A 21215-nucleotide genomic window follows, 5' to 3' on the forward strand; every position below is an offset into this window, starting at 1 on the left:
GGTCAAGAGTCTGGTCTCAGTCCCGTCTATCGTGAGGACTTCCGGTATCCTCATAACCTGGTTCTTCTGTAGAGATCAAAGTGGTATTCTCACTCTGCTGGGCAGCGCCTTCAGCGGAGGGACTGTTGCTTCTTGACCGCAATGATCCCTTATCCTTCTGGGGAGTACCGGTCGAGCTGCTGATACGGTCTTCAGTCCCCTGCTCTACAAAGCGTGGCCACCGGAACTGTACTACCATACCGCTGCCTCGTTTTACCATCTCTCTTGCTTCCATCAGTCGTTCATCTCCTTCTTCTGGACTATCTCTCCTGGTGGACTTGGTTTTGAACATCAACTCCTTCCTTACGTGCCCTTCAAGGTCATCAGGTTGGAGTCGGTCATTGTAAAAGATCAAAGGCATAATGCTGTCTTTCCAGACAGGCTTCATGTAACGGTGGCGCCAGTTGGTGAAGCACATCCACGCAGATAGAGCTATCGTGACCGACGTCAAGATAATAGGCAACAATAGCCACTTCCAGTTCATAGCGACGCATGTTTTGGATTGCCAAGCGATCCCTTGAACAAGCTCCAATGGAAACTCTCCGATGGAGTGAAGGCCGCCAGAGGAAGAATAGTCAGAAAACGTTCCATTCTTAGCTGCGGTGCCATATTCAGATCGAAACTTGTTTGTCATCGCGTCTGCAAAAGAGTCAAACCAGCGGGTGGTGTTCTCAAAAGAGGGCCTGCCGTTGTTGTAGAGTATTCGCATAATCGTGCCAACAGCCAGCTGCTCAAACACACCGCCTCCAGGGAAGTCTCCGTCTCTGTACTTGACGCACATGAGGCTTTTGTAAGAGTCACAAACCCCAGAGAAGATTTCTTGGTTGAAGGTTGTCGAGATGATGTGTGCCAGCGTCGCATCGTGCGTGTAAGTGCAGGATTCTGGTGCTGTAACGTTGCGATGGCTAAATTGATACGGCCCTGGTCCTCCATAGTCGGTGAAGTCGTACAAAGACATCTCTTTGCCTGTGGGCAGGGTCCTGCTGTCTCTTGGGATGTCCTGGAGGGTTTTAGGCTCGGGGCAAGGCGATCGAACCGCAACGTAGTTGTAATACGACGACCTATGATAGGAGACATTCATGTTTTGTCCAACCAGACCATCTTCAGGCTCCATGCTCCATATCTCTGCGTTTGGTTGCATGACCTCAGACCGAATCATCTCTTCGGAAAGTTCGTTGTTCGTGACTGAAACGTTATATGTCCGCATGCACGGGTATACGCTACATACCGCAGCAGCGACTGTGCAATTGTCGTTTCTGTACTCCCCGGAAAAACAGCTGCTGCCTGTCGCGAGCATAGTAACGTTGGAGTAAGCCCATCTTGATTTGAGACGTACTTCTGGGCTCAGTAATTCACCCATCCAGCTAAGGTTGGCGGTCGGATAAAGTTTCATGACATAGCCTTTAGAATACTCCGCTGATACATTGACTCCGTTGGGTAGAACATTGTAAAGCATGGGCGATGTGTACTCGCCACTACCCTCGGAGACATTCTGCGGTGAAACTAACGACGTCACGTCGGTGCAAACGCTACACATTGCTACTGTAGAATGCGATGTGTCGGTGTTAACAGCCTGGAAGTCGGTGGATTCGTTATTGTTTCCCATGCTTGGGAAGGTGCAATTGCCTGTGGAACAACTTGGGCTGATACGATGCTCTACACCCATCGGGTTGGTGGCAGCAGACAGAATAGCTGCGATGATATCAGGCGTTGGAGTACCGCTCGCGGAGTCGAAGCTGGATTGGTCGTAGCCTCCCCGACGGGGAATGTAATGCCCGTATGGCACTGATGCATTCAGGCCTGGCGCAGGAAATGAACATTCTGCGGTACGGCTTGCTTGCTGGACAGCAGGGCCAATAAGGAATGATACGAGCAGAACACTGGCAGCGAGCAGTGCTGTTATGTCCTTCAACAGTACTGTTTTTATGAGCGACAGTGCCCCCAGACTACCGCGACTGCCCGAATCGTATATCTGGAGGGTGGACAAAGGATGTGGAGACTCTGAAAGCCATTCCCATTTTCGTTGCGATATAATCTGAGCGACGATCACAACCAGTGCAGCTCGAAGGATGGTCGACAGTAGAGCCAACAACGCGTTGAGATTGAGATGTTCGCCCCAATCTGGAGCCGGTAGACCTTCGTGAGTAGCCAACAATACAGTGATGGCGACCACCAGACCTAGAGCCAGGAGTATGGTCACGAGTTCAAATTCCCAAGCGCGGAAAATACTATATCGTGGGTGCGTCAGGGTATCGTCTGGACGAGAGGACATTTTACAAGCATGCATTGATGCTTGATGATAAGTCTGCATGCGATTAGTTTACAAAACGGATAAACAAAAGCACAGTTCTTGGTTCTAGACCATGCGCGGGTATAAAGTGGATGCCCCACCTAACCTACAGATATGTACGGTCAGGAAGTAGGAAAACGTTGTGACCGCAACGCGATTGACAAGACGAGGGTCGCTCTTGAGTGCAAAGAATAAATATGAGACGCACCTGGGTGCTTCCTCGTTATTGTACTGCTGTGCAGTTATCGGCCCCCAACTATCAGGGGCGGTGCTTACCGTGCCTTGGAACCAGGCACCAATCAATAGCTTCAGATAGTCGCCCACCCCGCCACTTTCCCTGTAAGAGACGGTGTCGTAGTTTCTTCGAGGTTTCTTAGAACGATGCAACATCGCAGAACTGAGGGGCGCCTCACTCGCCTTACGTGCGCGTCTAAACAATGTTCTTGTGTAATGTTCATATAGATCAAAATCGGTCTGTTGATATCGAACGATATGTATAAGAATTAGGTTACTGCAATGTAAGCAAAGCTCAACCCGTATCTCAAGAAGGTGATCCATTGCAAAACCGCCATTGTGGTCAATGATGGTTAGAGTGACTATTCGAAGGGTGTTGTTTTATTTGTCAAGGTGAAAATGAAGACGTATGTGCAACTCAGTTGCGCTGGCCGATAGTGGATGTCTGTAAGTACAGGCTGCAACCAGCAGACCCTAAATTGCAAGTAGTTCTCAGAGCCCATTGTGAGACTATCGTCAAGTTCGGGCAAGTGACTGTTTTTCCCGCCTGAATAAACCATAAATTGATTCCGTTGTAGTTTTGTTGTACTTGCCGTGCTTACTGCCTAGTCCAAGTTCTAGCCCCTCATCGGCGCCCAGTCCTTGTGCTGCTGCTCACTCATGAACGATCCGATGTATACGCCTTTACCAAGTTTGAAGCCAGCACTCCTCAAGAGCATGTACATAGCGTTGAGGTGGAAGTACGCGTTGGGGACGACAAAACCATGGAAGTAGTCCGCAAATCCGGTCATATGCAGAATAGGGCCCTTGGACCCAATCGGGATGTCGACGCTCTTTTGCGCAGCATCGTTGTACGCCTTCTCATCGATGTTCTCGAGCACCTTCTTCAGGCTTTGGAGCAGCTCGACGACCTCATCAAGCGTCTTGAAGTCGGTCCCTAGAGCAGGAAGATCGACCTGGGCTAACTTCAAGTATTCGAGAGCTGCAACGATGAACTTGGCGAGCAGGATGGGCTGCGTGCGAAAGGGCAACATGTCACCAAGCTTGGAATCAAGAATTTCCTGGTCGGAGGGCATGTTGCCTTTCGACTGCTCGGCCTGGGCAGCGCGGATTATGTTGGCTGCAGAAATGCTGATGCTGCGCAGCACGGGTACGGTCGTGCCATAGAAGTTGTAGGTGACGGGGTCGGACATGACGGGCGATTGATTGATTTATGACGGGGTAACTGTTGTTGGAAGACGAGGCAGCGGTTATCAACTATAATGTGCACCCTAAATTCGGAAGATGATCTGAAACGGTGAGCCATGAGATTGAGTCAATTGATGGAATGAGCGATAGCATACCGTAGTGGCGTAAAATGGTACGAGTGTGAAGACGCGCCGGGCCAACGTCTTCGTTCGCCTAGAAAAAGGTGTTTTGCTCGAAAGGTGGGGCTTGCGCACGCCTGCCGCCACCCTTCTCAAACATTCTAGAAGCCTCCATAATCGACAGGAGAGACAGTGGCCCAAGCAGCTCCCAACGAATCAACGGTCATCGAACTTTCGATCGACATTTAAGCAAATACCAGGCAGCATTCGGCTACGTGCTTCCGAAGCCATTGCCCAAGTCCTGAGAAACACGAGGCTGACACCGACCATGACCAGTACTTCGGCCTGACGACCAAGGGCTCTCATGAGAGGTGTTGACGTCCCAAAACTTGTTGGTATGTATGGGAAGCATAATCTACAGACAACGGAACTCCATTTTCGTTCACGGTTCAAGAGCCACATTGGACGTTTCAGGTGACGACAAGTGCTGAGGCACATTCCCATTTTGGATATCAACGGCGAGCTGCCACCTGTTGGACCTAGTCTAGGGTGCATCGTGCTCGGCACAGTACTTCACGCAATCGCTGAAGATGCCAGCGTTCTATCCAGCGGGGTGCTGCTTGCGGTTAGCGCACCTGACAAGTCAAGTCTTTCGTAGCGAGTATTATACAAGGCCTTGGTCAAACAAACAAGAAAGGGAACCCGCTCAAATAATCGAATCTGACAACCAATACATCAGTGCCACACAATGCGCGGGTGAAAGAGAGCATGATGACCTCATTTTAAGCATTAGCTCGTATCAACGGAAGACGGCACAACCCCGGAAAAATGGACTCGTCTCCTGTCTTAATCATTGATCAGGACAAACGCGATCTCGGGCCACCCCTGTGACGAATGTTCTCCATGATCTAAACAAACAAGACAACGATCAACCAACCTGCATGCATACGTTGCTTAATACGACGGTAACCCTCCTACGTGCCTCATTTCCCGTAAATCCAAACAAGGCCCATGCGTCGCAGCATAAATCGCTCAACACACAGCTGCGCCAGTCTTCAACAAGCGCGTGGACTTTGTCTCATTCTGCATTCGCACACTTACAATCGGGCTTCTTTTTACCGTAGTTGTCACCAGTGTTGGTGTTTTATTTCTTGTGTACAGTTTGAGTATCAGCTCGGCTCCACATAACGGTGATTTTCTGTGGCGCCGACGCCGTGACGCTAGGACGCTCAACGTCCTAATGGTACGTTGTACAAGAGTCCACTTTCCGGGCTAAATATAACATATTCCCTGCGTTATACCCTGATTTCTCTTAAGTCACCCATAGCATTGAATACGAACAGCCATTATAAAAGGCTTGCGAGACTGCTCCTAGAAAAGCATCAATCGCCTCAATCATTCTCATCTTTCACTTCCAAAGAAATCAGTCCTTCGCAATCTAATCAACATGCGCTTCACAATTGCCACCATTGCCGCCATGGCCGCTGCTGCCGGTGCGACTGTCATTCCTCGTTCCGACTTGGGTGCCTGGAACGTTACCGTCACCAGGTATGGTGGTGCCGACAGGGCTCACGGCGAGATCGTCACTGGTGTCTACGCCAACGACCAGCTGGCCGACAACATCCCGGTCACCTGCCGCTTCGACAACCTCATCAATGGAGAGATTGTCCAGAAGACCACTTGCAACCCTGACTCCTTCAGCTACAAACTTGATGGAGACGGTACGTACAGTTCTTAGGGCAAGCGGGCGAGCTGGAATCATTGCTAACGACATGCAGATCTCACTCTGACCCAGACTCTTACGCTCGGTGAGACTAATGTCACAGTATCGGGTTCCGCAGACGCCCTCAACTTCATCACCGACGGTATCAATGGCAAAACCTTCATTGCCCACGACGTCCTCGTCACTGCTACTACTGGTGTAGCTTAGGCGGAACTAGATCCACTATTAGGCTGGAGTTGTAATGTTCTCAAAAACAATGTAGCATTAGCTGATAATTTGATTACCTCCTGACTAAGATTTTATGCTCGTCTGACTACGACCGTTGACATTATCCATGTTGAATTTTTGCATATCACATCTCAAACGATACTTTGTAGCTGGCGTAAGTAGTGGAGGTGGGTCTGGGATAAGTTAGAGGTTGTGGAATAGCTCTACTAACTAATTGCATTAAAACATCCCTATTTTTGTATAAAATACAATGTCTCTTGTTTCTGAAAGCATCGACATAATGTTGCCCTACACCCTCATCCTCCTATCTCAGCCATCTCAGCCATCTGCCGGCTATCCGTCTCAGCCATCTACTCCTACCCATCACCGATACATCTTACAAGATAAGCGTCTCTAGGTCCAGACTTTCTGTCTGGTTGGCCATACTCATCAATTTATTGCCAACCTCCTAAATATTACAAAGAGACAAGTTAGCTATGCCCTTGCTAGTAAACTAGTTACTCTGAGGAGGTAACCTAGTCGCTTACACACTCTTACAGATACCTAGATTAAATGTCTAGAGACCAACGTCTAATTGTTACAACGTACGCGTTAGATATGTAACGCACTAGTCCTTCTAAAGGTTCCTGTCCAGACCCATATCCGACTCATCTCCAACTTAGTGCCTTTACATCCCGCTTTTATCCCACATCCTAGTCAGCACTCTAATTCTTCCTAGCACTTATAAATATAAAGGCACAAGGTACAACAGGTCTAGATAGTTAGTTTTTAAGTATCCTTTTATATAAGACCTATAGGAATAGAACAATTCTCTAAGTAACCATCCTAGTGCTCCTATACACCTTGTAGCAGATACCTACGCCTATTAGAGACTTCTATTATCCTGTGTTGTTATAATATGCTCTGTACTACTGTCAGATTGGATGGTAATGGTAATGAGTTGATGATGATGTATTAATTGTCTGTTGTTCTATGTGAGGGTGATTTTCGTCTTATCTAGGTGTTAGATGGTATAATGAATGTGTAATGAGGTAACTTGATGATATTAATGATTGTTGTGTGTTCCTGTTCCCCTGTGTTCAGTGAGATTCAGGTTCTTCGCTAGTGTGCCAAGTGTCAGGCGCTGGGCCCAGGGGTACCTCTGCTAGTCTTAGCGAGCTACTATAGGGCTAGTTAGCCCAGACTATATAAAGGTGTTAGAGGTTATTACTAATACTCTAGTAATTAGTCTTGTTACTACACACTACGTACCTTAATACACCTACTATCCTCTTTAGCGCTATCCTCCCTTATAATTACATTATACACCCTTTATACTCTAATTACTCTTATATTATAATTAAAGATAGACCTAAGCTACTATAAGTCTTAAACTAAATTATCTAGGCTTACTGTCTTTAGAGAGGGACTAAGACAACCTACCTGTAGAAGAGCTGGTAGAGCGTAAGGCAACACCTCCCTCTGCAGATAAAGAGATACCTTAACAGACACTAAGTATCTAAAGTGCCTTAAGAGGATCTATAGGTCCTTTAGGTAGTACACCTTACTCTAGAATTTGTATCTATAGGGCAGCTTTAGCTAGAGAGGGTGTTAAAGTTGTACTTTAGTTAAAGACCGTAAGCACTAATTCTATTGGTTCTTAGGGATAAGTACTGGTGGATTAGTTGGGGTTATTAAATAAGCAAAGCTTGTGAAGATAGGGTGTACTAAACAGTACAGAGTAGACTGTCTAGTTTAAGCATAAGTTAAGATTCTAAAGATAAACTTAATTAATAAGGTTAAATACAAACTATAAGGGTTATGTTCCTACTAGCTATATACTAAGGGGATATAATACTTATTAATAAGTAACTAGAGTTAGTCTAATAAAAATATATAAGGGTGCTTTAGATAAGTATGTTATACTATACTTATTAATAAGTAGTTATATATATTATGCTTGTTAACAAGCAGTTACATAATAACCCTTTCTATTCTGTCCTGCTCTACTGTTTGTTCCTTTAGGGCAGAGTTAGGGGTCTTAGTTAGCTAGTACTTATATTTGTGCTGTGCCCTAGCACAAGGTTATAATACTATCCCCCCTTCCTCTTTAGTTTATCCTTAAACTATGTAATTGTCTATTAGAGTTTTATATAATCTACAATCTCTATATCTAGTAACCTATAAGTTAAGATGTCCTTATACGCCTGTAATATCTATCTTATATTAGAAATCTGTTAAGCTAATATACCTACTAAAGTCCCTTATAATTATTATTTCTTTAGCAGCTATAAGTGCTATATTATGCTAGGTAGTCTAAAAGGTCTAAAGTGTGCTAAGTGTATAAAGGCTAGTAAGCTATATGTAAACATGTCTTAGGCGTTGATTTGATTTTAATTTAATTTGTAAGTTTAACGTCCTGTGTGAGTCTAAGACTATATAAGACGAGAGTAGTTAAGCTACTCTAGTAATTTAAGGAGCGTAGTTGTAAAAGGTAGTAAATATAGGTTTAGAGTCCTGTAGTAAGAGCCTATGCTCTAGGGGGTTAACAGCATTTTTTAGGTGTCTGTTGTTTGTTGTAGGTACTACTTACAGGTGCCTATTCTAGTGTCTAAAATAAAAGCTAGAGTAGCTAGAATTCCCTAGGTTGTGTAGAGTAGTAGTTGTATTAAGAGTTGTTGTCCTTATAGGTTGTTCTGTATTGTTTTTCTTACTTGTTTGTATTCTTTATAGCTAAGTAGGAGGTGTTAAGTTATTTATGTGTAGCTGCAGATACATCTGTTACTATCTACCTTCTATAGGTTGTAGAGGTATGCTTTATTATACCCATATCCTAGTTTTAGTTAGTAGTAGGCACTTACTATCTCTTATTTAGTATTTTTACGTAGTTTTATTCTGTTTATTAGTCCTAGCTAGTATTTTACTGCGTAGGTGTCTGTTTTCTATAGAATTGCTTTAGCTTTATAGGTAACTAGTTTGTGTAAGGGCACTATAGGCAGGCAATAGAGCAGAGCGAGATAGGACAAATAATAGGGTAATATTTAAGAGATAAGACAAATCCTTAATAGATAAGTCTTAAGGTTTGTGAATATTATATACGTGTGTGGCCAGTAGGTCCCTAGGCTTAGCCTAGGACCTAGCTGAGGTATCTCCCAGCATAGGGAGAATACTTGTAACAATAGCCCCCCTCTCTTTAAAGGTTTGTCCTAAACTATAGAGAGGTCTCTAGCAACGTTATTAGGCTCTAGAAAAACCTCCTGTAGAGGGAAAAACTTAGTAGGAGAAATGCAGCCCTAGTAGGGGTCTATTAGTTAGCGTCTGTAGAGATAGGAAGCTGTTTAGCACATAATAGACGCCAGCAATCCTATCCTCCTAACGTTTGCTTAGTAAGCTACTAAGGTAGTGTTACTGCGTAGCTAGGTGGATAAGTCTTATTTATAAGAGACTAGCTAAGGCTAAGTCTTCCCTAGTGCCTTTATTAGCTGCTAGTTAGTAAGCTGTTACTTCTGCTAGACGTTACTATAAACAACGCCTTAGTAGTTGTTAGCTCTAAAACCTGTGTAGCTAAGGCTATAGGGAGCGTAATAATTATATACTAAATAGGTAATATATAAGAGGTATTGTTTACTCCCTATATAGCTTACGCAGCGCCTAGTACTAGGCTAAGGGTTGCCTTAGGCGTGCCTGCTGTTTGCTCTCTATAATCTCCTAAGTAATTAGGTGCCTTAATCCTAGGGCTAAGGCTGCTAGAGGCGTAAGTGGTTAGATGTTGTCTACCTTGTAGGCTAGAGCAGTAAGTCCCTAACTAGCGACGTCTGTAAGAGGATTGCTAGCAGCTCCTGCAGCCCTGTTCCTGCGCAAACTAGCCTAGGATTTGCTTATTTGTAGGGGATCTTGTCTGCATGCTGGTAGTAACAGTAAGCTGTTAGCCTTACTATACCTAGCGCCTTACCTAGACCCTTACGCAGTATAGTCTAGGCTCTAGTGTTTATTTATAACGTAAATCTTAGGTAAGATTACTAGTTACCCTTCTAGCAGTTAATAGACCTGTGCCTAGATATTTGTAATAAGAATTGTCTTCCTACGCAGTAGATTATAACAGGTAAGAGAGTAGTAAGAGGCTAGGTTATTGCTAGAGAGCTGCTAGGTAGAGGGAATTTAGTGTATATAAGGACTGTATCTACTTACTTATAGTGCCTTATTATCCCTATACCTTTATCTATATCTACCTTCTAGCCCTTACCTTCTACACTATAATGCCCCCTCTAACGTATATCTCCTATAAGGCTCTACCTAACTACGTCTACTAGCTGCCTAAGAGCATACAGCCTTAGCTGTTGCTTTTGCAGTACTAGTACTGTACCAGCATTACGCACTTAACTACCTTATCTAAGAGTAACCCTAATAGCACTATCTTATCCTTTATCTGTGTCTTTTGTTAGCCTAGTAGGTATAGGCTTTGTAAGGACAACTTTAGCATATACCCCTACTGCGTCTAATTAAAGAAAGAGAGGTGTATTAAGGTATTTCCTACGCTGTCCTAGTGTCTACTCCTGCTGACTTTTATAGATTAACCCTGTTTTCTGTTAAGCCTACAACATGCTTAATTTCTTAATTGAGCGTGCCCTCTGCAAGACAAATAATAAGACAGTTACCTAAGGTAACTAGGTAACTAACAATAATGTAATTGCTTAGGTGCAGGTATACTAGCAGACTGCCTACAACTATGCTAAGGCTTATTATAACAGCTTTATTACCTATAATACTGTAGTTTGTTACTACATTAATAAGTCTAGTCTAAGCAAGACTAAGTACGCTTAGGCCTGTTAGGTATCTTATTTGCATAACCTTAGGCAGTATATTATAGGTGTTTTTCCTCCCCCTCTTTCTTATATAGAGCTAACTTATTATAGGCTGCAGTTAGGACTGTTAGTACAAAGCTTCCTAACAACATTGTAATTAACAGCATAATTAAGGATTACTTCTAGAAGATAGGTAGTGCTTATAACGCAGAAAAGCGGTAGTACTATTATAGTACTAACCTGCCTTCTGCTATTTAGGCTCTGTTAGCTCCTTTTAAGTAGTTTTTGTCGTCTCTAACTAAACCTACCCTAGGTAGTTGTTGTTGTTACAGCCCCTTCTACAAGATAAGCCCTTCTAAGGGTTGTAGAGAAGCTGCTTAAGCTGCAGTTGTAGTTATAAAGACCCTCTATTCCTGTAATACTTCTTAACAGACTAGTAGATAATAATAAAAACTCTCCTCTCCTATAAATGTGCTAGTCTTTGCTAGTAATATATTAGATGGACGCTAGGCCTCCTTCAGCCTCTAGTTGCACAAGTCCTAGGACTATCCTTCCTTACTTTCCTATTAGCTATTTTAGAGTAGGGTTTATAAGGCGGACTTCTAAGAACGTCCCCTCTTTTACTTTAGTTGCGCTAGTCTATTAGTTGTAGGGCAGCCTACTCTTAATAGATTACCTGCCTAAGCGTATTAGTAATAATCCTAAAGGATCTTATTACAGTAGGTAAGGTTCTTAAGTAGTTCCTAGGTAGCTTCTTTATTTAGCTAACCTAGCTACTTAACCCTATACTTCCTTCCCTAGGTAGTAGTATCTCTATGTAACAGTATACCTTTAACTTTAGACCTATTACTAGGTAAGACGTCTTCTAGTATACTAATAGGACCTAGCTAGAACCTACTACTTATAAGGGGCTCCCTCTAGTGCTTAAGGAGTAATATGTTAAACACTAGGTGCACTCTGTCTATAGATAGGGGCAGCTTTAGCTTATATGCTAGCTTACCTACCTTCTTAATTACTACAAATAGCCTAAGGTATTAAGCGTTAAACTTCTTTAAAGGACAACTTGTTATTAGGTTCTTAGCCTAAAGGAGAACAGAGTCTCCCTTAGCAAAGTATTATTTAGACTGTTTTGTGTTATACCACTAGGCGTTGCCCTTTTATACATACTCTAAGGCCTCCTTTACTATTTTCTACATTTTATACCAGTTTAATAGGCAGCTAGTAACCTGCCAGCATAGTTCTAGTGTTACCTTATCCTTATTCTAGACAGTTTAGGGTTTTTATAGCTAGTGCTTATTAGGCATCTTGTTAAATCCTTTAGGGTCTGTGCTAAAGGCAACCTTTATAGAAGATTCTCTATATGCAGAGTAAGCTTTAGAGTTATAGGCGTACCTAGTGTATAGTAGGAGGTTAACCTAGTTATCCTGTTAGTAGTTTATGTATATGCAGAGGTACATTTCTAACTTCTAGTTTTGTTACTCTGTCTGCCTATCTGTCTAGGGGTAGAAAGCTATACTTAATAAGTAGTTAATTTTAAGGTAGTAGCATATATTAGACCAGAATTAATTAGTAAATACTAAACCTTAATCTAATAGCAATATATTTAGTAGTTCTTACTTTAAAAAGCTCTGCTCTATAAGCAGCTTAGCTAGGCGTTAGGTAGTAATTGTCTTAGTATAGGGTAGGTACTAGACGTACTTACTAAAGTAGTCTATAAGAACTAGTATAGAGTTATACTTATTCCCCTTAGCGTCTGTTAACTTTAGTAGGTCTGTTACAAAGTTAAGGGAGAAGTACTACTAGGCTGTGTTTAGCACTAGTAATAGTGTAAGTAATCCCTACAGCTTATACCTCCTAATCTTATATAGTTAGCATGTAGAACACTTTTAGATGTACTTATATACGTCCTTTATTAGTTATAGCTAGTAGTACTTTCTCTTAAGTACTTTAGTAGTCTTATCTATACTCTAGTAACCTCCTATAGGGTTATTATAATTCCTTAAGAGGATAGTTTAGCGCAGTATAATATTGTTAGGAATCTAAACTTTCCTACTTCTGCGTAAGGTCCTACTAGGGTTAACCTCCTAGTAGTGCTATCCCTTCTTTGCTTTACTGTCTGTCTAGGTTATTAATAACTAGTTCGCAGGGTATGCTGCGTCCTGTTGCTAGACTTACTTAACAAAATCTATTAGGAGTTCTAAGGTTTCTAAGGCGTAAGCAGAATCTTTCTGTGTAGCTTTGTTTGTAAGGTATATAGGGGCACTAACTCTGTTATCTAGGCTATAAAGGAGAGCTTCTGTAACATTAAAGTCTAGTCCCCTAGCTTTAGTGTCTTTAGATTAACCCTGGCTCTAATAGCTATTAGATAGAGGGTTAAGAGCTAGGGAAGACAAGTCTTTAAGGCTAGTCTAATGTTGGCAGAATTCCTTAGGGACAATTTTAGGTAGTTATTAGACCTCTGCTAGGTCTTCTATAGGTATATTACTCCTAGAGGTTACCTATACATCTTTTTAAGCCCTAGACTTTTAAATTATCTAGATCTAAAGCTTCTATTATAAGGTAGGTAGCATAGCGTCCCTAAGGGCTTACTATTCCCTAACCTTAAGACCTTATGCGTAATCTAGACGTCTTAAGGAACTGTCTACTACGTTCTCTAGTCCTAGCTTGTATTTAACTTTAAAGTTAAACCTTACTAGCTCTTTTACCTAACAGGCTTGTTTTAGAAAGAGCTTCTTTGTTGTTATAAAGTACCTTAGGTTATTATAGTCTAAAAGTACCTAGATTGTTACAGAGGCGTGTTTAAGGTAATACCTCTACTACCTAAAAGCTTTAATAATTGCTAAGAGTTCCTTATTATAGGTATGCTATATAATAGATAGACCTTAGAACTTCCAGCTCTAGAACGCTACTAGTTTCTAGTGCTGCTCTGTTGCCACTTTAGACGTCTAGGGTTGCAATAAGATAGCTGCTATAGCAAAGTCTAACGCGTCTATAAGAATAATAATAGGCTTATTAGAGTTAAAGTGTTATAGCACTAGGGCTTTTATAAACTTCTCCCTAATTATAAGGAACGCTGTGCAGGCTTCCTCTAGCTAGTGCTATAGTTTATACTATTTTGTTAGTCCCTTTTAGCTTTTCTTTAGTCTTACCTTCCCTTTTTCTAGACTAGGGACCCCCTAGTCCTCTGTTAGGTTCTAGGCAGCTGTTATATAGTCTATAAGCAGTTAGATAATTCCTAAGTAGTTAAAAATAAATTATTAATAGAAGTTAGTAAAGCCTAAGAATACCTAAATGTCCTTATAGTTTAATAGCTCTAGCTATTTAGTAATAGTGCGGACCCTCTTAGGGTCTATAACTACGCTATCTAGTGTGATAATAAATCCTAGAAACTCTACTAACTTGCTAGAGAAGACGCACTTGCTGGCCTTTGCGAATATCCCCTACTTAACTAGGCAATCTAGGACCTCCTTAACATGCTTGTTGTAGTCCTTCTTGTCCTAGGAGTAGATAAGGATGTTATTAAGGTAGACTACGCAGGTCCTATCTAGTAGGCCTAACAGCTTATCCAGCAGGATATCTAGAAATTTAGGATATCTAGAAACTTTTTTGTTTTTTCTTTTCTTCTTGCTATTTCTAGCCTATTGTAACGTATCTAGAAAATTTCTAGATGTCTTTTTTTTTTTTAGGATATCTAGAAATTTCTAGATATCTTCTCCTTTAGGTTATCTAGGAATTTCTAGATATCTACTTTTTTAGAATATCTAGAAATTTCTAGATATCTTCTTCTTTAGGTTATCTAGAAACTTCTAGATATCTTTTTTTTTTAGGATATCTAGAAATTTCTAGATATCTTCTCCTTTAGGTTATCTAGAAACTTCTAGATGTCTGCTTTTTTAGGTTATCTAGAAATTTCTAGATATCTACTTCTTTAGGTTGTCTAGAAATTTCTAGATGTCTACTTTTTTAGGATATCTAGAAATTTCTTAAGCTTTAGCTTCTTTTACTATATCTCTACTAGATCTAGTCTCTTCTAGTAGCTTATTTAGAAGATAATAAAATAGTTAATAACATTTTATTAGTATCTATAACTATCTTTTAGTTATTCTACTATCTCTATAGCTATAAACACTATAGCTAATAGCTATCTACTAGCTATTTACTAGGTATTATACTCTACTAACCTATCTAAAAGAACAACTAGCGCTTTAGAATAAGTAGTTAGTTTTTTATTCTTTTCTTCTTTTTCTTCTTCTTTTCTTTCTTTTTTTCTAGCTGTTATAGCCTATCCTAGGGTAGTAGAGATAGTAGTTCTAGAAAGTAATATCTAGTAGAGATTATTAGAGAGAAGTCCTAGCTTTCTATCCCTTATAGATAATAAGTAGATAGAATAACTAGAGAGAATACCTAGGGAGAATATCTAGAGAGAATAACTCTTACTTCTTATACTTAGTATCTATAAGAATAACTAGCGTTAATTCTTTCTATTTCTCTATATAGCTAATAGTTATAAGTACCCTTAAGATATAGAAATAGGAAAAGAGAATTCTCTATCTTTTCCATCTAGTATATAGGTAGAGGCTCTTTTAATAGATAAAGACAAAGTATAATATAGAGAAAAGCATTCTTCTAAGACTATTCTTTACTAGCAATAGTTAGTAACTTTCTATTTATACAGTAACTAAAGAGAAGAACTAACAATCCTTTTATGAAGGTAATAGCATTAACTAATCTTTATTCTATCTTATTTCTATTTATATACCTATACTATAGCTAGAGACATTTCTTTTTTCTTAGTTTATTCTTTTTAAAAAGTAGATAAGATTCTAGAACTAATTTTAACCTTAAAGGACTTCTACTTAAAATAGAGCTATAGCATTTAATAGTCTATAAAAAGATCTTCTTCTTCTTCTATACTAGTAGAGCTAGTAGAACTAGTAACACTAGTAGTACTTTCTTCTTTCTCTTCTTCTTCTTCTTCTTTCTCTTTTAAATTCTCTAGGTACTCTAGTGTTTCTCTACTAAAGAAGGAAGGGCTAGACCTATTAGCTACTATAGTTACTATACTAGCATAGAGACATACCTATTATCTAGCTCTAGAATAGTATAGAGTCTATTACTAACGTACTCTTCTAAGAACTCTTTACTAGTAACTAGAGTAACTTTATCTTCTACTCTAGTATTATAGTAGGTAATATAGTATTCTTCTTTCTTAAAAGAGTTTACTATAATAATAAAGAACCTAGTATAGCCTAGTTCTAAGCCTAGCGTCTGCTATTAGCATAGGTACTTCTACTATAAGATTATACTACTATACCTTTCTTATAAATATAGTTTACTAAGCTAGGTAGCTTGCTATAGCTAACTAGGTAGCCTAGAAAGCCTACTACCTTATTACTAGCTTTGTCTCTTATAATATAAACATTCTTTCCTAGTAGATAGGTAGAAGTTAAAGCTAAAGAGCTAAGATTTTCTTTAAGAAATCTTCTAGCTATAGTAGTACTATAGTTAAGATTCTTATAGCTCGTCTTAATGCTAGACATCTAGAAAAGATAGAAGTTAGCTACTAGAAGATAGTAGTATATAGAATTCTTACCTTTAGTATTTTGCTTAGTACCTTAGTATAAGTAGTTAGGGTTATAGAAGAGTAGATAGTAGTGTAGTAGTATAAAATAGAAAGAGAGTTTCTCTACTTTTATATTATCTTCTTTTCTATTACGTCTTAACTAGTAGTCTTCTATTTACTATACTAAAATTAACAATTAATAAATTCTTCTTTACTTAATCCTTAGTTAGTAGTAGAATAATTAAGAATTAACTAATTCTTCTTTACTAAATTCTTAATTGTTCTAGCAGTAATTAAGAATTAACTAATTCTTTATTTATTAAATCCTAATTACTAGTAGAATAATTAAGAATCAACTAATTCTTCTTTAATTAATTCTTAATTATTCTAGCAGTAATTAAGAATTAACTAATTCTTCTTTTATTTATTTCTACTTACTAGTAGAATAATGAAGAATTAACTAATTCCTCTTTGTTTAATTCTTAATTACTAGTAGTACAATTAAGAATAAAGGTAATTCTCTAGTAGCTAAACGCTAATTAGACTTACTAATAGCTAGAGCTAGCTATCTATATAAACACTTCTTTCTTCTCTTTACTATCCTTCTCTACTCTACTCTCTACTTTACTCTTTACTATACTATTCTATCTACAGACCTCTACCTTCTATATCTATTACTAAATACTATAAAAGTAAGTATTCTCTATTTCTACCCTTAGCTACATCTTCTACTAGAAGCCTACTAATATACCTATAGAAATACTATAAAAGAACTCTATTTAACTAGCTAAGTATACTACTATGTCTACCTCTAACTATACTCCTACTATAGAGCTAGGCTATAACTTATCTTACTTTAAAGATCTAGGGCTTCTATTCTGCTCTAATAGTAGCTGCCTAACTAGTATTAATAGTAATAAAAGTACTAATATAGTAGAAATAACTAAGCAGCATCTTATAAAGCAGCATAGAATTTCTTTTAAAGATAGAGAAGTAAAAAGGTTTTTAGAAGATATTAAAGATTATTCTATAGCTAATATTAATAGTCTACACTCTATAGAGAACTATAAGTATTTCTTTAAAGAACTAAAGCTTATAGAAGAAGGTTATCTATACCTAGTTAAAGAGTGTAATAGTCTCTTTAGTACTACTAAAAGCTTATACCTACACTTAGAAAAGCATAGAAAAGAGAAAGAAATACCTTTTACTAGTAGTAAAAAGACCTTCTATAAAAGTAATATTAAGATACAAAGTCTATTTAAGAAGAAAGATTTATTAAACTACTTTATTATAAAAGATAATAGTAGTACTACTAGCGCTATAGAGCCTACTATTACTACTACTACTCTTAGTACTTCTAACAGCCTTATTAATAGCTATAGAGAAGAGCTAGAAGCGTTTACTAATGCTACTAATCTAAGCTTTACTTTATTAGAGAATAAAGAGATACCTTCTACTATACGTAAAACTAAGTTCTATCTCTTTCTTAATAATAAGAATCTCAATAGCTTACTTAAGCTAGTTACTATTCCTATAAAGAAGAGCACTACTACAGAAGAGAGAGTAGAATACAATCTACTTAAGCTAGTAGAAGAGACTCTATACTCTATAGAACCTCTAGTAGAGAAGCTAAATAGAAGGCTTAGGCAGCAGCTACAAACAGAGGTACTAGCTACTAATAAAGAGAAGAATCTAAAAGACTTTAGCCTACTCTCTAGTAAGGATGTAAAAAGAAAGTACTATAAGTATTTTAGTCTATTTATAGTCTATCTATATAGAGTTATTAGTGAAAGAGCTAGAGATAAGTCTACTACTAGTAAGCAACCTATTGTACCCTCTCTAGTAGAAGAGCTAGTAGCTACTATAGTAGAGAATATAAAAGACTTTCTAGAAGCTAGTAAAGAAAACCTAGAAGATAGTATACTAGATACTCTATTTACTACGCTAGTTGCTAGAAGTAAAGAGTATTTAATAGCTATAGTAGATACGCTGCTAGAGCAGCCTCTAGCACAAGATAACCTAGAAGAATACCCTAGCTTTAATAGTGCTATTATTACTTTTCTAGCTATTAAAAGTATAGATCTAAATACAAGAGTTACTAAGGCAGCTATTAGCATAGAGCAAGATTGCTCTTATCTAATCTATTCTCTTAGGCTATTCTCTATAGCTATAGTTAATAGTAGATATAATAAGTTAACTACTAGTAGTAATTCTACTAGCTTAGAAGAGGTCTTTCTAGACTACTATAGTAGAAATCTAACATTTAACTCTAGTAATAGCTTTGAAGAATTAACCTCTTTAAGAGCTTATACTAGAGCTATAGCTACTAACACGCTAACTAAGCCTAGAATAAGAGATATTAGTAGCAATCTCTTTATAGTAGATAATAGTCTAGAAGTAGATATTAAGAAGCTTAAGAAGTTCTTTGTCTATATAGAAGATACCTTAGAAGAGTTTCTATTCTCTAGAATTCTTTATCTTAATCCTAGTAATCTAGATCTAGACTTTAACAAGCTAGAAGATAGTGTAGTAGATACTAGTCCTACCTATAGCTTTCTAGAAGATAGTACTAACAATAGAGACTATAACCTAAAAGACTATAGCTTCTACCTAATTAAAAGACTAGAAGATACTAGCTCTATCTTCTCTAAGTTCTTTATTAATAGCATTACTAGCACTAGTATAGATTTTAATATCTATAATATAAGAAAATATCTAAAAGATAGGCAAGAGTTTATTAAGCTACTAGGTCTAGCTTTCTATCTACTAGCAGCTTGCCCTATTAGAGGCACAGAGGTAGAGTTACTAAAGTATACTAATAGCCTAGAGCTAGGCTCTAGAAACCTATATATAGATAGCATTACTAAGCTAATAAAAGTAGAGACTAGCTATAGCAAGTCTAATAGTATTACTAATAGAGATAATAACATAGTTAGGTTCTTTAGCCCTAAGTTTAGCTACCTACTAAAAGTATATATAACTTTAGGCATACCTTTCTATAACTACCTAAACTTTAAGGTGTTTAATATAAAGAAAGCTAGTCCTTATTTACTAGAAGTTAATAATAAGCTTATTACTAGTAAAGATAACGTACCCCACGGACGAGCCGGTCACCGGACGAGTCGGTCACTTTTGCCAAGCCCCTACCAAACTACCCTTTACATACTAATGCCTTCTTAACAACACTATTCAGACGCGTTAAAAGAAGCTCAGATACAGCTTGCGCTTCAGGCTCTTAAACAAGACGCGACACTCTCTCAGCGACGCGCTGCAGCTATCTACAGAGTCTCTTAAACAACACTAAGCAACCAACACGCAGGACGACCTTTACGCGCTAATTCTATAGCCAACTTGCAGAAGCTGGACAATAATAAGGAGAAGGTAATTGTTAAACATGTTCTTAAGCTAGACGCGCAAGGGTTTTCCCCTCAGCTCTTAGATATGGCTACTATGGCCAATTCTTTGCGCGCTGAGCGTAATCTAGGTCCTGTTAGCGCAAACTGGCCTAGTACGTTTGTTAAGCGGCACCTAGAGCTTATAGTCAAGTTTAATTGCAAGTATAACTACAAGAGAGCCCTCTGTAAGGATCCTAAGGTTCTACAGAGCTGGTTTAGCCTAGTAGCTAACACTAAAGCCAAGTATGGCATCTAGGATGAAGACACGTACAACTTTAACGAGACAGGCTTCATGATAGGCCAGATCTCCCCAGGAGCAGTTGTTACAGCTTCAGAACGACGAGGTCGGCCAAAGGCTGTCCAACCAGGCAACCGGGAGTGGGCTACGGCTATAGTAGGCATCAATGCCAAAGGATAGGCCATTCCTGCCTTCCTCATCTTTAAGGCCCACCACCACCTCTCTGCCTGGTACAAAGAAGAGGATCTGCCTTAAGACTGGGTTATTGGAGTCTCTGATAACGGCTGGACTACCAACAAGCTTAGTCTGGACTAGATAAGCCACTTTGACAGGCATACAAAGGAGCGTACTGTTAGCACCTACTGTTTGCTCATTATTAATAGTTATAAGAGCCACAACTCTCTTAAATTCCAGCAGTACTGCAAGGATAGCAAGATAATTGCTCTTTACTTGCCTCCCTACTTATTACACCTTACACAGCCTCTTAATATGGCTTGTTTTGCTGCTTTAAAGAAGGCGTATAGGCGCTAAGCTAAAATACTTATACGCAACTAGATTAACTATATTATAAAGACAGAGTTCCTACCATGCTTTATACGCGCCTACAACGCTGCAATTACTTCTAGGAATATCTAGGGAGGGTTCTGAGGCGCTGGACTGGTCCTGTTTGACCCACAACGGGTCATAAGCAGCCTTGATGTGAAGCTGCGCACGCCATTACCACCACTACCCGTCAACAACGAGCTCTGGCAGTCGCAAACCCCAAGCAACACCCTTGAACTAGGGTCGCAATCAACGCTTGTGAAGACGAGGATTCAGAGGCATATAGATAGCTCGCCTACCTCTATAGTTGAAGCGTTTAAGAAGGTCTTAAAGGGGGCAGCTATAATTGCGCACAAGCTAGTGTTAGCGCAACAGGAGATTGCTGAGCTTCGAGCTGCTAATAAGGCAGCCACACAACAAAAATCACACAAAAGAAAGCGGGTTAAGAAAGAAGGTACTCTAGTAGTTAAAGAGGGCTAGCAATTAACAGCCCTAAAAGAGTTTAGGGCGCGTTGTGATAGTAAGAAGGCAAAGAAGCAGGTGCGCGCTGAAGTGGGTAAGCCTTCCTAAAGGCGCTGTGGACGGTGCAGTAAGACTAGACATAACGCGCGAACGTGTAAGAAAGAGGTAGAAGTAGTTTCTGAATAATATTACAGACTGTACTGCAGTTTGCAGTGTCAATTCAGGTTGTTTTAGGTTATAATGGGGTGGAGTTTGGTAGGGGCTTGGCAAAAGTAACCGACTCGTCCGGTGACCGGCTCGTCCGTGGGGTACGTTATCTCTAATCTACTTAGTATTAAAAGCCTAGAGTTTCTAGGTATAAAGCTCTCTATCTCTACTTATAGACAAGCTATAAAGTATATTATTATTAATA

The 21215-nt window shown here is 39.4% G+C and overlaps 3 protein-coding genes across 3 annotated transcripts, besides 22 other annotated features; 1 reads left to right on the forward strand and 2 right to left on the reverse strand.

The window, feature by feature from the left end:
• Positions 1 to 16: 16 nt before the first annotated feature.
• Positions 17 to 2311, reverse strand: EKO05_0009397 (uncharacterized protein; the record flags this gene model as incomplete). Its single annotated transcript, XM_038946775.2, has 1 exon — positions 17 to 2311. One exon carries the CDS (start codon positions 2309 to 2311, stop codon positions 17 to 19), a length of 2295 nt encoding a protein of 764 aa, XP_038795989.2.
• Positions 2312 to 3180: 869 nt separating this feature from the next.
• On the reverse strand, positions 3181 to 3756 carry EKO05_0009398 (uncharacterized protein; the record flags this gene model as incomplete). Its single annotated transcript, XM_038946776.1, has 1 exon — positions 3181 to 3756. The coding sequence occupies one exon, from the start codon at positions 3754 to 3756 to the stop codon at positions 3181 to 3183; it is 576 nt and encodes a 191-aa protein (XP_038795990.1).
• Positions 3757 to 5317: 1561 nt separating this feature from the next.
• Positions 5318 to 5800, forward strand: EKO05_0009399 (uncharacterized protein; the record flags this gene model as incomplete). The annotated part of the gene is made up of 2 exons (XM_038941948.1): positions 5318 to 5591; positions 5649 to 5800. 2 exons carry the CDS (start codon positions 5318 to 5320, stop codon positions 5798 to 5800), a joined length of 426 nt encoding a protein of 141 aa, XP_038795991.1.
• Positions 5801 to 5960: 160 nt separating this feature from the next.
• Positions 5961 to 6075: a dispersed repeat.
• Positions 6076 to 6125: 50 nt separating this feature from the next.
• Positions 6126 to 6419: a mobile genetic element.
• A 239-nt stretch (positions 6420 to 6658) lies between these two features.
• Positions 6659 to 6724: a dispersed repeat.
• Positions 6725 to 6731: 7 nt separating this feature from the next.
• Positions 6732 to 6828: a mobile genetic element.
• Positions 6829 to 6932: 104 nt separating this feature from the next.
• Positions 6933 to 7409: a mobile genetic element.
• Positions 7410 to 8192: a mobile genetic element.
• Positions 8188 to 8780: a mobile genetic element.
• Positions 8780 to 9261: a mobile genetic element.
• A 2-nt stretch (positions 9262 to 9263) lies between these two features.
• Positions 9264 to 9804: a dispersed repeat.
• Positions 9344 to 14157: a mobile genetic element.
• Positions 14158 to 14824: 667 nt separating this feature from the next.
• Positions 14825 to 14870: a tandem repeat.
• A 643-nt stretch (positions 14871 to 15513) lies between these two features.
• Positions 15514 to 15551: a tandem repeat.
• A 2-nt stretch (positions 15552 to 15553) lies between these two features.
• Positions 15554 to 15588: a tandem repeat.
• A 352-nt stretch (positions 15589 to 15940) lies between these two features.
• Positions 15941 to 16002: a tandem repeat.
• Positions 16003 to 16218: 216 nt separating this feature from the next.
• Positions 16219 to 16267: a tandem repeat.
• Positions 16268 to 16751: 484 nt separating this feature from the next.
• Positions 16752 to 16839: a tandem repeat.
• Positions 16840 to 17463: 624 nt separating this feature from the next.
• Positions 17464 to 17525: a tandem repeat.
• Positions 17526 to 19246: 1721 nt separating this feature from the next.
• Positions 19247 to 21119: a dispersed repeat.
• Positions 19818 to 19975: a mobile genetic element.
• Positions 20121 to 20326: a mobile genetic element.
• Positions 20124 to 20320: a mobile genetic element.
• Positions 21031 to 21143: a dispersed repeat.
• Positions 21144 to 21215: the final 72 nt, after the last annotated feature.

This window comes from Ascochyta rabiei, chromosome 16 (genome assembly GCF_004011695.2).
Source record: "Ascochyta rabiei chromosome 16, complete sequence".
In the NCBI taxonomy this organism is placed as follows: Eukaryota; Fungi; Ascomycota; class Dothideomycetes; order Pleosporales; family Didymellaceae; genus Ascochyta; species Ascochyta rabiei.